Source organism: Grus americana, chromosome 13 (genome assembly GCF_028858705.1).
Source record: "Grus americana isolate bGruAme1 chromosome 13, bGruAme1.mat, whole genome shotgun sequence".
Classification (NCBI taxonomy): Eukaryota; Metazoa; Chordata; class Aves; order Gruiformes; family Gruidae; genus Grus; species Grus americana.
This window is the reverse complement of record NC_072864.1, coordinates 12,073,190-12,088,898: the sequence shown is the minus strand read 5'-3', so window position 1 is coordinate 12,088,898 and position 15,709 is coordinate 12,073,190. Positions and strand designations below refer to the sequence as shown.

At 38.2% G+C, this 15,709-nt stretch overlaps 1 protein-coding gene across 11 annotated transcripts in view; it reads right to left on the bottom strand.

The window, feature by feature from the left end:
• The window catches only part of ANKRD27 (ankyrin repeat domain 27), a 57,449-nt gene that overhangs the window by 30,073 nt on the left and 11,667 nt on the right, over window positions 1-15,709 (bottom strand). For 3 of the 11 annotated variants that reach the window (XM_054840630.1, XM_054840625.1, XM_054840631.1), the window contains exons 2-10: window positions 6,071-6,201; window positions 4,816-4,926; window positions 3,621-3,777; window positions 2,006-2,160; window positions 1,650-1,709; window positions 1,499-1,552; window positions 1,346-1,411; window positions 1,192-1,268; window positions 698-819 (exon numbers count right to left, since the gene is read on the bottom strand). In XM_054840630.1, coding sequence (XP_054696605.1) covers window positions 698-819; window positions 1,192-1,268; window positions 1,346-1,411; window positions 1,499-1,552; window positions 1,650-1,709; window positions 2,006-2,160; window positions 3,621-3,777; window positions 4,816-4,926; window positions 6,071-6,172 — 904 coding nt within the window. In that variant the 5' untranslated portion in view covers window positions 6,173-6,201. Of the gene's footprint in view, window positions 1-697; window positions 820-1,191; window positions 1,269-1,345; window positions 1,412-1,498; window positions 1,553-1,649; window positions 1,710-2,005; window positions 2,161-3,620; window positions 3,778-4,815; window positions 4,927-6,070; window positions 6,202-10,721; window positions 10,887-11,570; window positions 11,818-11,903; window positions 11,923-12,844; window positions 13,009-15,709 lie in introns of those variants that run through there. The other 8 variants (XM_054840627.1, XM_054840634.1, XM_054840635.1 and 5 more) reach the window with 8 other exon arrangements.

Below are 15,709 nucleotides of genomic sequence, written 5' to 3'. Positions count from 1 at the left end.
CAACACAAAAAGAGCCAGAGCACTAGTTCAAGATTTCTGAAATTCTTGAGGGCAAAAACTACCCTCTAAGTTGATACACTTTTCCATAACCTAGTAGTCTTCCTGGAGAAGGGAAGAGACTAACTAGGCAAAGCGTAAGTTCACTGTACTATTCCATTTGATTAGTGGAAATATCTTCTCTCTCCAGGCTAGGTAAAATAAATATCAGGTTAAGAGGTCCATGCTTTCCTATCACAGAATCATTTCTGTAATCCATGGTAGCACTTTGAATGCAGCATATAGAAGGTTTATTTGTACACCGCATTTTGCAAAAGATGCATCTCAAGAGTATCGATTTCAAGATTATCAAGGAACATGAATAAATACACAAGAATGATCTAGCGGCAATCCTCAGGGTTTAAGCAGATCACCCACAGTTCTTCTACATGAGATGTCCTAGCACATGCAAGCTTCTCACATGCTCTAGCTAAAACATATATAAAAGCTATCCAAGTACCCCACCTCACTCCATGAGAAACAATGCAAGGTGTCTATCCTGCCTCCATTTTACTTTGTTCAGAGACCTGCAAGGCAGACCGCAGACTAATTGTGCTTCATCCACAAGTACTTTTCAAACACCTGTTTATATACCGAAGTGTTTTGTGCGTACCTGCTAAGAAGAGTTTAAAATTAAGTCATTAATTCACTAATTACTGACCTCTTTGGCTAGGAGATTGCATAATAATTTGTACCACTTTTCGTAGACAAAGTAGCTTCTGTTGAGGGGACGTACATTTGTTCAACTGACCCAGTTCTCGCTTTGCCCGTGGTATATTAAAACTACAAAATAATTTGAAAGAAATTATTAGCATACAGAATTCCTGTGCAGCATGTCCAAAACCAAGGTTTAACTTATTCAGAGCCAAAATGAAGAATGGTATAAAATATTTCCATCTCTACTCCAAGTACACTTGCATTTCTGTACCCTGTAGAGAGGGAATCGTAAGAATATAAAAGCAAACGAGATAACGGTAAGCGCAAAGACTGCCCTGAAATGACACTTGCAAAGCTTTACTTTTCCATCTCAAAGGAATGAAGTCTAAGAAAAACTTGCTATTGTCTGAAGGAAGACATTTTTTGGCTTGCCTGAGACTTATTTAAGGCAGGATCTCAATGACTCCTCAAAAAAGAGTCCACAACCATATCTCTCACCTGAACTCGGGCTTCACTCCAATGTCTTTTTGCTGCAGGTCTTGAAGGCTCCTCGTGATTTTGTTAAAAGCAGCATCCTAATCAATAGAAAGGCAACAGTTTTTTAAAATGCATTAGATTAATGTAACTAATCTTTAGCAATAAACAAACTTACCTCACTTGCCTCAATAGTCCCCACATACTTAAAGACTAGATCATAAATAGCATGATGGATATATATCTGTAGAAAAAAACCACAGTGTTTTAGGCATCAAAGGGAGAGGTAAAAATAGCTTGCTAATTATCTTCCTTCATTTCAGATGCTTACTTCAACTGCTTGTTTAATCAGATTCATCTGCTCTTCTTGCTTTGCAAGCATCTTCTAGAAAAGGAAAGCCATACAAATGGCAAGATAAAGTCAGATAATTTATTACTTAAGTAACATTATGTACTACACATTTAGTGAAGTAAGTGTTTACCAAGTGTGAATCTCTCAAAAGATGCTGGAGACATTTGGTATAAAGTGCATTGACAGAATCCTGGAGGGGCAGAAGAAAAAAAAAGCATTCAGATTCAGGCTAATCTGACTTGAAGCAAAGCATAAAGAAAGGAAGTCTTCCCTGCTTTAGAAAAATGCACTGTGACCAGATTTTTAGCTAGAAAAATTGTCTATCTAATAGTTAAGATGTGGCAAATCACAATTAAGAATTCTGCTTTCTCCATTCCCACCTTCCTCAACTCTAGACTACTCTAACATAGAAAAGCTCAATAAGACAGATATCCAAAGCAGTGAATTATATTTAGTAAATTAAACATCAAGAAGCAAGATACTGACTATGTAGTGGCGGAGGCTTTTCCTTTCATGTTCTTTAAATGTTCTGTAGAAAGATCCTATGTATTTATCAAATCTTTCACAGTGCCTTCCCAAGAATTCTCTAACATCTTCAATATTTTTGAGAGAATAGGAGTTTGAAGCAGCTGTGGATTCACCTAAAATGAAAGCCAAGAATTAACACAAGTTTAATATGTATGCATGGTAAAGTACTTTGTTCCTACGTACACAGCCAACTTGTGTGCAATGAAACATTAATTCAGCTTACTACACCTTTAACTCAAGGCATTGCTTTTAATTCCAAAAATTTAATGCATCACATTCAGAGTAGGCTCACTTGCCTTTTATGTCAAGTATTTATTTGGAATAGCTAAAACTGATTTTACATGCTTTTTTACCTTGGGGTAGTTTATTGTCACATAGACATCTCACTCTGAGTGCAAGTCAAGCTTGCAAATAGAAAAGCACATTACAGTATTGACTGAATGCCCATGCAGGGAGTCAGTGTGCTCGAAGATGGAATTTTTACAGCTCAGATTTTTACATAACCCATTCTTTATTTAGATGTGCTTTCTCTGAATGGAAGAGCAAAGTTGCTTCAAATCTACTTTCCTTTTGAATAAGACAACTGGATCCCTCACTTAAAATTCATATTGCTTTTCCAAAACATTACTTCTAGGCAAGCCTATCATTTGCAATCACAGGCAGCCAACTAACAACAGGCTTGGATCTCATTCATTTCCAATTACATTTGAAATTACAAATTACCTCACTTCTGAAAGACTGCTATACAACTACGTTAAGTAACTGCCAAAAAAGGAACGCCACAAGAATAATTTTTTAGATTTAGATTAATACATGTAGACTTAAATTCTATAAATATGCCAGCTTTTTTTTCAGAACAACTTTCATACCTCCCTCAGTACTATTTTCACAGTACCATTGTATTACTTCACATTGTCATCATTCATTTCAAATAGATATTATGTATTTAGGATGACAAAATGTTTTTATTTCAGAAAAAGGATATGTTTTAAGAAGCTTCTGTTCCTTTTAATTAGTAAACACAGATTGTTATACAAATTCACAAGGAAATCCTGTTACGTTCACAGCTTTAACAGTAACCTTGGGAATAGTGTTCCAGTCTTATCAAGAGCACTTTCAGTACTAGGGCAAAAATTGACACATCAACTTATGAGACAGACGACCACCACGTAACTATGCTATATGACCTCTAACCACTGGTGAAGTGATCATGAAACAATTTACCTCTCCAGTTTTATACATCCACCTTACACCTCAAGATACATGTCACATTTAGGACTAAACCCCTTTTTTAAGCAGTCAGCACTAAACTGAGCATTGCTAAAAAAACCGTGCTGGATTAAGTATTCTGCTGAGGCTGGGGCATACACCCTACAGAATTAAGTGTGCCTGGCAGCAACTTAGTATTTCTCTCCAGCAGCATATCAACATCCACCCCAACAGGCTAATAAATGCCAAGAGCTTCCAAACAAGCCAACACTTTTCAGAATGAAGGAAATGTATTAAGCATATCAAATATACTGATTTGCTCACTGTGCAAACAAGACTACCAAGTTAATACTTCAATACATACTTGAGCTTTCCGTTTTTTCCAATGGATGAGCTATGCACAGTATACTAAAGCTTTCTTCTTTTTCATTGTAAAATGTTTCCTCAAAAAGAACAGGTACTGACAGATGGTAATTAAAACCAGTTCCTAAAATGATGAGGTTTCCTTGTATGAAGATCTCCTGAAACAAAACACAGATCAACTGTAGAACTCCACCAGAAGAAGCTACTCATTGGCTTCTGCATTGCCTAGTTACATTTCCAGGAAAATAAGAGAATCTTGCAAGATAAGCAAGCCCCAGATTCAAGAGATTTCATAGTCTCATGCTGTGTAGACACTGAAACAAAGACTCCTTCAGTCTACTATGGCTAGCTAAACCTCGCTTATACCTGCTTTCTTTACAAGTCTACTGCTAGAGGAGGTTTCAGACAGTCTCCAAGGTCTGAGTGGCTATTTGCAGATTTTTAGAGCACTTTTAGAAGGGAAATTGAAAGACAACTTAATATTGGGGCCTAAGTCCAGCTTCAGAAAGACACCACACGTCTTGTCTACATTTCTCACACTCAGCTTTATCTTCTCAAGCAACTCCAGTGAGGACATCTGCAGCAGGAAGATCTAGATGATAGCCTGCAAACAGGTGCCAGATCTCAGACTGTACTGCAAAACTACAAGTGAAAAAATGTGATCCTATGCAGTGCTACCAGTGGTTATCATGGCTTCCTGCTACATTAGTCCATTTCTAATCTACTTCCTGAACTGAATTAATACATCAGGACTCAGTTACAACTCAATACCATCATAATTTTGTCTTAAGCCTTGGTGAACTTGCATCTGCATACAATATAAGCAGGCTACTATTTGCCTGAAAGCTAGAGAGACAGTTCTCAAGTGATAAAGGCCCTTCTGCCACACAACAAAATTCTTAACAGCCACAAAATGCAGATAAATTGACAGAGTTACTTCACCAAAGTAGTAAGCTGAAATCAGAGGCAACGTTACCATTGAACACAACTATTCTTGCGTACGTGCCAAAATACAGCTTTTTCTAGAAAGCAGTATATCCTCGAGAACTTTGGCTTAGATGGGCAAACTACTTTTGCCAGTTACGTCTAACTCTTACCTCTCTTGTAACCATTAGTTCACACTATCAATCATCAACTGCAGTGACTCATTTACTGGAGTGTCCCCAAGCCACATTCAGATATCAAAACAGAAATACCTTTCCATTTAAGGTCTGAAAATTTTCTTCTAGCGGCTTCAGAACATAAGATTCAAACTGGCAGGTAGCAAGACTGTTGCTTGAAAGGCTTCCTTTGCATGGAACTAACACCTAAAAAATTTAGATCATGCTTTAGAGAAAAATGCTGTGTATCACCAGCTAAACACCAATTACTTTGCCCTGTAGAGGCAAGCAATTAAATCTGGCTTATAAACATTTACCAGCAAATGTATATAGCAACTACAGGTGCTTTTGTTTAAATAAAACAGAAAGGTCATTGATAGACACACGGTTTGGTGATTTAGTGACTTATCTGAAAAAGGATGACAGATGTAACTGAAGCAAACAATACTAAGAGAAGAACATGAAATCTTAAGTTACTAAGCACCAGTCACCGGAATGACTTACAAGTAGGAAGCTAATAAAAGTGAAGTATATTTTCAAACTAAAATGAAAATCCATCAGAAAGAAAAAAAAATCTAAGATAAGAAACATCTTGGGTCTATTGCATACCAAAAGATTAGCAGTTTGAGACAAATTCTTAATCAGAAAGCAACACGTTATGAGTACAACAAACACGGTATACACACTGAAAAGAAATACATCTCATTGTCAAGGAAGAGAAGCATGAAGCAAGTGGTTCTTTTCAGCAGTAAGAAGTTCTCAGAAATGGTGTTAAAATACATACAGAGCTGGTGAACAGATTTTAGCATTTCAGCTGATCACATCACCATCTTAATACACAATTGAAAGAATGCTGCCCAATTTAAGGTTTAATTTTATAATCAGATAACAATAACCTCTGCATTTAATGGAGTCTCCAGACATTTAATTTTAGATGAAGACTAACTACAGAATACCCAGATTAGAAGTCTTAAGGACTGGAGTTTTTATTCCAGCTCAGTTTAATGGCTTTATTTTGCTATGTTAAATGCGGTCAGAAATGAGTGATTGTCTGTCCACCAGAGATTTCAAAAGGTCAATTCGATTTTAAGTTACAAGTGGGAGAATACACAACTTTAGTTCACAGCAAAGAAAATAAGCTTCCTGTAAAGTTCAGAAACAACACCAACTTTGACCTTTTACTATCATACAATGTATCAGGAGGTCCCTGTTAGTAAGTAATAAGCAAGATAAACACAAAATTGCTCTTCACTTTTAAGTTTTGTAGGCTTGCACTAATCTTTACATGTGACTTAAATTCCCATAGCTACTATTTAATAAGCAGCTTTTAAATCTACTGATTTCTACTTACAATACCATGGAGTTCTGCAACTTTGCTGCATAGATCAGGACGCCGCTTCTGAATGGCCAAATAAAAGGGATTTTTTAAGATATCTTCATCATACATAGCCATATGGACTTCAGATACTCCAAGGAGATTTTCTAAAATACATAGGGAGAATGGTTAATTTATCATAATACATGGTATCTCTTAAAACATAGTATTTGCAAATACCTAGGGGGCAGTTTGATTCCCCTTGTCTAAAAGGAAAAAGCAGTTTCAGGTCAATGTAAGGAGTCGAGGGCACGCTTAACTAATAAGAAGGTAACTATAGTTACTCGGAAAGATTATTTTCCGTTAATATACATTTCCAATTACTTAGTTATCTTCATAATGTTTCTTTAGGCCTTCTAGGTGTTGGAGTCTAACAACACAATATGTTTGAATGAAACTTAGGAAAGAAAGAAAGAATGTAAGATCTACATTATTACCACTTTAATATACAAACTAACTTGCATTGCTAAGATGTAAAACAGGAATTAACAGTTTCTTTACAGATGCTACTGCATCACAGGACATGGATGCTTCTGCAGTATGCTGATGTAAGTCTTAAGACTCACCTGTGTAAGGATTACTGACTGACACACATCAGTGAGACACCCAGATAGTGTAACCAGAACCACTGTGTAAGGCAATCCTCAACTTTCCAGGGAAAGTTATAGGTAAGAGGTACACCAAGGAGAAATGAATATCCATGTCATAATCCTAAGTGTCACCATGAAATGCATCATTTGTTGTCATCTGAATTTCCATGGAAAAGAGTCTCAATGACCTGAGATCAGGCTGATGCATAACATTTGGCAAAAGAGTGACTGGAGACAGAAAACCCAACCTGTAGGCATTAAAAAAGCTATCACTAGGTGTTTCACAGGAAAATACGATCTCTAGAGGCACTAGATCCTTGACTGCTTGATTCAATTCTAATTCTCTAAAACCTATGACACACCCTAGGGACAATGGCAGGAAAGACCCTAACAGGTCCCATTTGGAATAGCTTCAAAATTATTTTATTCAGAAGAATTGAGATTAACAGGCTTACAAGTGCTGAATTAACTAGCCTGTTCGTCTCTTCCCCTCATCCAGGTTCCCTTAGGAATTAACAGAAGTTGCATGATTTCCTCATGCAATTTCAGCAAAATATCCTATTAAAGGGCAAGAACAACAACAGAACTTTAATTTGAGCAAGCCACCCTTATACAATCAGTATTCCTCTGTTTTCTTAAATGTAGACTTAAACCTAGCACATTATTTGCTCAGTGAGAGCTTCTTATGCTTGTTCTGTAGCACTTGTAATACCTTAGTACCAGTACAGCATTAGGTAGTAAAAAATGCCTTTCTCTGTAGTTCATGGACAAGACATGAAACCATTGTATGGCAGTTTAAGAGTGGAAAAACATACACCCTGCTCCCACCGATTTTTAGATAGCCTTTGAGTTCTGCTGTGCTGTTAACGGATCTGTTAACTGATCTATGGTCTGGTCCTTCCTTATAATTAGACACAAGGAGAGCTCCCTTAGAGCTAAACACAAACATGATCAGCTAAAGCTACAAGGTATTTCCACTATGAAGTTATCACCAGCTACTGACAGCCTGGACAACCTTATCTGAACCACTGAAGTTTGGCAATGGCAGATAACTGCCTCAAGCAGTTTTCCTGTGAAGTTCCAGATAAAATGGTTCATCCGCTTTCAAAACATACAATAAAACAAAGAGCTTCTATAAAAGAATACTAATTCAGTGGTCCCAAAACAGTGTTCTTTGGAGCACAGATCTGAAGTTCACTAACACAAAAGGGGAAGAAAATTTTGTGCATTGACACCTTCAAAAGACCAGCCAAGTTCAGTAATCATGAGACTTCAAACCTAGAAAAAGCACAGCTTTGGTCAAGATCTGTCCTACCACAGTGCCTGGGTAAACAGAATGATCACCAGTAATTCCACAGCTGATGATAGCTATAAACATTTCCTGGCAAGCAGCTGCAATCCAAGTTCAAACTGTGGGCTTCCTCAGCCAGTGGTGGGGGAAGGAGAAAAGGCACCACAACCCCAGTGACAGGTCTGCTGCAGGAACACAGGTATCATCACTGATCCGTAGAACATCAGGGCTAAGACAGAACTTAATAAGCAGGACTCATTAGCTACAAAAAGCCTGCCTGCTGAACAGCTGGCGAGGCCACAATTCTAAGACCTTAACTGACTGCAGCTTACAGTCCAAACATGAATCAGTGACTATTATATATAATAAGTCAAGCACCAAGTAGGGCTGTATGTACACACGTGCAGCCTGCAAAATAGTCTGCTACGGCAAGACTTATTTTGGAGTCCCACATCCTTTTTTGTCTGCCACACTTCGGAGGATGAGAACTGACTGGAAGAGAACCTGAAGTGAGAAAGGTGAGAAAACCCTGGAAGCAGGATCCAAAACATGAAATGCAGTGGCATTGTTTATGCTGAAGAAACTGCATGACACAGGTAAGAATTTTTCCCCAGATGGATCAAACTGCCAGTGAAGGGCTTTTTTTCCACATCTGTAGAAGAAATAGGCCTTAGCTGAAGAAAACAGACTCACATTACAGATTAGGAACACCTTTCAAGAGAGCCAATAAACATATGTTTTAGATTGCTTGGCAAAGCTATCAAGTCTCATGTTGTAAATCTTTAAGAACCAGTTAGACAAATGTCTACTAGAGGTGATAATGGACATAGTGAAGCTAGGAGGCTAGATTATATGGTGTCTCAAGGCACTTCCCAAATCAAGTTTTTATTAATGTAGGTGGCACACTGAAGCATCTTTATCTGACTTTATTTGGTGAATTCATGTTCAGTATCTGGTCAAGTGGTAGATGAGACTGCTATGACACCCACAAGACAGTGATGGAGAAGGTATTAGCATACCATGTACTGTGTCAAGGAAGAGAGCACACTGACATAAGGCAGCAATCAAGCATGAGACTGCTGAGACAAAACTGCAGTGCACAAGTGTTTCCAATTGCTATAGCAATTTTCAGCTTAATGAATAAGTCCAAAAAGTTCTTCCCATAATAGGAAGGGGGAGAGGAACACATTCCACAAATTCTCCTCATCTAGAAACCTGTATTTCACCATCAAAAACCCAACTGATAAGCTTTGTCTAGAAAGAAATTAAAACCATTTCACTCCCTGGCAAAACAGGTGGAAGAGATTTATAGGAGGAGGGGAGCTGCCACAGAAAGCCTGAGCTTATGAAGCTTACTGTCTGTATGATTGATGTAGCTCTTAAATCTTTTCAGTTGACAGATCATCACAGGAAGAGCTTGAAATTATAATCTTCAGTTCCTGATTCATGAGTTACAGACCACAAATAACTGGTTTTAAAACACTCAGTGGCAGCCATGTAGTTTCTTTTACTACAGAACTACTGACAGGGTTGAATCACACTTGAGAGCTCCAGCAAGAGTGAAGAGAAACTGCATTCAAATATTGAATTCTAGCATTTTAGCTACTGTAATGCAAGTAAGATGCCATCAACATGCTGTACCCCGATAAGGATGCTAAAACTTCTAGTTCATATTGGTTTTTGTCACCTACCTTGAGAAAAAGCAGATGCAAACTCTGAACTGCTCACCATATGCATCTTACACAGCAGGAAATCACTACCACTAGCCAAATTAGTGCTGTTTTGAGAATCACAATTCTGAATTTCCTTCCCTTTTCTTTCTTCCTTAACCCCTGCACCTTCTTAGTGCTACATTAGTGGATAGCTATCATATCTGATTAGAATGTGGGTATGAAAAAGGGCAGAATGCTTACTGAAACAGTTAAGTTACTATATTCACTTTGACCTCCACCTATCTGCAGCATTCTTCAGACACACAGAAGCATGGATGTACAAACCATCTACAATTTAAGTAATTACAGGAAAAAAAAAGGACTTCATACTAAACTGAAATAGATTAAGTCTACAGAATCAAGAGAATACATTAAAGCTTCCCCAAATTTTGGCTCAGGCATTTTTGAGATTGTCAATTTCTTTCCACCCCAAAAGTTAAATGCATCTGAAAATACTGACTAATGTATTGCTGTAATTCTAGGAACGCATTAGAACACTCCATTGAGAGTTTGTTGGCAGAAGACAACATCCAACTTCAACCTAATTTAACTTGGGGGGGGGGGGGGCACCAAAGGGGATACAGACTTATTCTTCTAGTTGCATCTTGTGCAGCTTTAGATCTGCTAACACTAAGAAAGGAGGAAATGTACAAAGCCTTATATACATTACCAGAACTGTGTAATACTTAACAGAAAACCCACTAAAAATTGTTATAAGCCATATTCACTATGAAGTTTATTAAATTCTATCATGCTGACCTGTAAACCAATACACAAGTACTAATATTATATAAAAGGTTTAAATGGAATCACTTAAGTGTGTGGCTTCATGCCTGTAAACACAGAAATAGCTCAAATTGCTGGAAGAACAGAAGCTGGGTGATCAGAGAATCGCTTATAAGCATTATGTTACTGCTTTAAAAAACCCATAATCATAACCTTAAAACAGCCAAATCCTTTCTAGGTTAAGAGCAGAGTGATAAATCTAATGATATAACTAATAGTATAAGAAATAACTAAAGCGAAAAACATACCATGGAATCTCAGCACTTCATTGTTTCCTCCAAAACACTGGAAATGAAGCCTTATGACCTTTGGTACTTTAACCATGGATTTAACTGAAGGTTTGTCATTGATGGTGTTTTCCTTTAGAGATGGTCAAGTGAGGTACCTTTTACAGATCTATCAGGTTTCATTTCCTTTTAAGAAGCATTTTGAAATTTAGACAAATAGCCATTAAAGTAGAAGCTGTCATTGTATTTGCATTGTTACATCATCCCCATTCAAGTTATACAACTATTCACTCAATTCTTAGGCACATCATCTTCTGAATGTCCTGCTATATCACTATTAAAGACCTAACAAAACATACTGCAGAGAAAATGTCTTTCCTAACAGAATTAGGGATTCTGTATACAAACAGTTCATATTCAGTGTTGAACAGTATAAGATTCTGTATTTTCGCTATGCATTTTAATAATACTTTGGCAAAGACAGTAAAACAGCTGCCAAAGTTGGTAAAAATTATTAGCTAAGTTCAGTAACCTGAAATCTCTCCAGGAGAGCAAGCTGAGACATTGCACTGGAATGCTAACATCAAGTACATCAGCATCGTCTCCACAAGAGTCCAGCTACAAAGAAGCAGAATGCCATGTTCTCCAAAATCTTCACCAGATCCATTAACAGATCATGTTCAAGCAGCATAAATTCACTGAATTTTACTTGCGTAGAAATACTGTGAAGTTTCACATGATGACATCAATTTCACCTTAGCTTGCAGACTCCACAACAGTAACAACTAAGGCTTAGTAAACCAATAACTAAAATACCACTTGCTGACATGCTTAAAATAATGAGAAAAATCATAACAGGCAGCAACTTACCACTCAAAGGTGTTTAGCTCAGAGTAGCAGACATAGACATTTCTGATAAAGTTTGTATGTGAATTTATCACACTAACAAACTGAGCTCTACAGAAAAAAAGAGGAAGCAATTGTTTCCCAGTTCTAAGTGACTTAAAAAATTAACAGAAGTGGTGTGGGTTTTTTCCCCTCTTAAAGAGCACCACTTGTTAGCAAGAATAGCTGAAGCTAAGCATATTTTAAAGCACTTGTCAAACAGGACTAACAGTGGAATTTACCTAGTCTCAGTCCAAATAAAAATCTAGTTACCACTTCAGCCACTGCTTTATCTGTGCTATTATTCCTCATATTTACCTGCCACTTGCAGGCAAAGGTAACAATCTGGATTGAGCCCTCAAATCAGTATTCACCTCAAAATAAAAATACAGGATCCTTTCTGTTTCTGAGCACAGAAGAAACCTTACTCCTTCCCATGATGAACACTGAGCATCTTACAAAAAACAGGCAAGACATGTTCCAATGCACTTTGCTCACCACCAGGGAGCAAAGGAGGAAGCAATCTGTTCCTACCCCTTTTAGATTCAGCTGCAGGTTGTATTGATTTCATGAAAGTGAAGTATGTCAGAATAACACCTCAGAATTACGAGATTATAGTGGTGAATTTGCATCAGTCAGCGCAAGGATTCCTAGCAACCAGGAAAAAACTAAGTTTTATGATCCCAGAACATCAGTCTGACAGCAATGGAACAGGGTCAGCAGCAGCATCCTAGGAAGACGTTAATTTCTCTCAGCATCTCCCCTTCAGACACACATTTCTTCCAAGGAAGGGTTAGAGCTGGCACAGGATCTCATGATTTTGGTTTTGTCTCTGCCCAACACCTCCCAAGCCCTTTTTCAGGCTAACTCTGGCTCTCCTACCACTGCTCCCATCCTTCTCAGGCAGGCCTCCCCAGAGACCATACAGCACCTGCCAGCCACAGGGCAGTACTGTGCAGATGGTGTCTATCACACAGCTTTTCACAATGAACTCCATCTTGTAAACTCTAGAACTGAGCTCATTCTTAAAAAATAGTAAGAAGGTTCGCCCTTCATATTTTAAGAGTGTTTTTGCACCCCAGTTTGAGGTGGACACATTCTTGTCTCAGACTTATGGCCAGAGAACAGATTGGCTTGACTCTCTACAGTCACTATTTCTTTCCTCCAGAGAAAGTACATTTTAAAAAGTGGCTCATCCTTCAACAGGCAAGCTTCCCAATTTATCTCAAAAATCAGCAGCAGTGACTGGATAATCTTACTTGTCATTAGCCAAGTATGAGGAACAAGCTGCATTCTCCTCTTCACAGCAGAATAGAGGCTAGATTCCCAGTTCTCAATTCTTGCAGGTTTAGAAATCCAGAGTAGCTGCAAAGAATTTTCATTCTTTGGCTAACCACTATTAAAGCTGCATTAAATTCTCAGATTCCCTGAGCTATTCACAAGCAAGCCCTGGAACAGGGTGCAGAGAGTGCTGATCAGTGAACCACATAAACAATTACAAGGAACATGTTTAGAGGAAAAACATTAACAGAAAGTACAAAGTTCCCAAAACACCTTCTGAAACAAGGATGCTTCATCCAAATATTAGTGAGCTGTATTTAAGCCACCTCCTCAGGCTTCCAGAGGTGTAGGCACATGCACTTTTTTTTTTGGGGGGGGGGGGGCAGAACACAACAAAAACTAAGGAGTTGGAATACAAGGATAAACTGTGTTTTACTTAAGCCAATTATTTTGATCTTTTAGTTACTGAGGCAATAATGGTATAGTTCCCCAGCCTGTGTACTGAGGGTGCAATGGGCCTGAACACTGTACTGCTGAGATGTGGGTCACAGAAGGTTAATGCCATTTCTTGACTACAGAGTTACAGACCACCGCTGTTTACAGCAGACCATGTAAGACTGACACCAATGCCAAGACTAGTGGCAATTCTGTAAAGAAACCAAGTACGCAGGGTCAGACCCAGCACAGGCCACCCACAAGGGAACCGAAGCCAGCAACCCTATACTCCATTTACCTTAGTTCAGATTGTTCTTAAACCAGACAACTGGACAGGAATTTAATTCATTCTCTGTACATCTCAATAGAAAAAACAAGTCTTTGCAGGCCAGCACTAAGTCTTACCTCATCATTGCAAGAAACTTAAACATCAGACCACTACTAGAATATCTAGTTATGAAAAACATTGTAGAATTACACTAGTTCTCTCCTTTAGGGAGCAAAGCAAGGGTAAGGAAGGCTGGAACACAATATAGAAGGTAACTTCAACTAGCAAAATAAATTATTTTAACCACCACTGGTGTTCTGTTGCTACATAATGCACCATACACCAGCCTGAGGTAATTAAGAGCTTCCTGACAGTAAACACCATGACACAGACACATCAGTCTAACATTCTCCCATAACATAAATTAAGATTCTTGTTATGGATCAAATCCTCAAGCCACTTTACCGGCACAATGCTTAGCAGAAAGCAAATCAGAGTGATTATTGAAGGAAGTTGCATAGTGTTATCGGGGGAGGGAGGTGATTGATGTCATATTTCATTTTCACTGTATTCCATCCTTATTTTCCCTTCTCAGCTCACAGTGGCTTCAAACACTCCCAGGCCACAGCATTCTACAGACTGAATTCAGTATATGAGCTTAGTCCAAAAGCAAGCCCATCAGACAAGGCTTACCAACCATTTAAACAAGACAGACTTGTATTGACCTAAAATTCTACTTAAAAGTCTATTAAAACAAGGATATAGCATTTAACAAGTAGTGATGTTCAAGACGCATCACAAAATACTTTGTAAACATTTTTAAGGGTACTGGAATAGGGAGAATATGGTCATTAAGATCTATTGCAAGAAAGCATTTCTACAGAACAAGGAAATACATTTCTCTTCCTACTCATTATGCTGCCTCCTAATTCACTTCTAAGGATTTTTACACTCCATCCTAATAGTTTGGCCAGGACAATATTTTGGCTAATCAGCATCTTGTTTGAAAGTGATATCAAGATGTGGATTTTCAGAGCATCATGCCTGTTTGACAAACTACAATTTTAAGAGTTTCCACAACCTACCCAAACTGGATAACTGCATGCAGCTAAACTTAATTTAGAACTAATCTAAATAACAGCCTCTTTCTTCCCACATGACCAACCTAAAGATGTATTTAGGCATTATCTGATACAGATTATAACTGCTGCCACCTTCAGGTTTAAGTAGTCACATGTTCCTGAAACAATACCCCCCTCCCCTTTTCAGCTACTTTCAGAGAAGCAGTTTCAAGATTCTCATGTGCCACAATGAACAGTAACTTCAGTGATATGTGGCAGACTTTAAACACAGCTACTAAACACAAACACAAATATGCATAATTTAGTTAGCAATAAACTTAACACTTAAGTCAGATTCAAACCCAGAGCTAATCCTTTTTCCACCTGACAATGATTAAGCAATTATAAGACTTCACTTATAAGGTCAAAATCATCCTGTGTTTCTTTATTCCTGCAAGGAAACAAACATCAATTCGCTGCTTCTAGGCTACCAACACACAAATTGCTAGAGTTACTCAGTTTACTCTCTAGTAACTAGGGACCCTACAGCAGTTAAAAGGTAGTTTCATCCACAGGTGGCAACCTGCAGCAGAAGCCACATATGGCTTAGAATTAGGGCCAAAATTAAGGCAGAACAGAAAAAACAGAGTCAGTGGAGTCCAAGTTACCAAGATCCTCTAGAAGACAGAACACGTCTAGGCAAGACTCTTCAGTCTGGGCTCAGCACCAGAAAGCCAGTCTGGACTCTGCTCCTCCTAGCAAACGCCGCACTTACAGGAGCGACATGATAAGGGAAAGGGTCAAACTCCCCCTTCTCAGGGGAGTATGCCTTCACAGCTTTTTCAAGTTACTATAGCATCAGACGACCATTCAGTTACCCACAAATATTGAGGAATATGTAGTAGCATATGTTAGGACAAGCAAGATCTCCAGAAGGCCACTTTGGAAAAGACACATTATGTGCTAGAGCCAACATAATTTACTATGTAGCACTCATCATCAATTCTGTCCTTCTAGAAGGTCCAGATGTATATATGAACACAGCCTAGTGTCCATCACTGATCATTATATTGTACTTC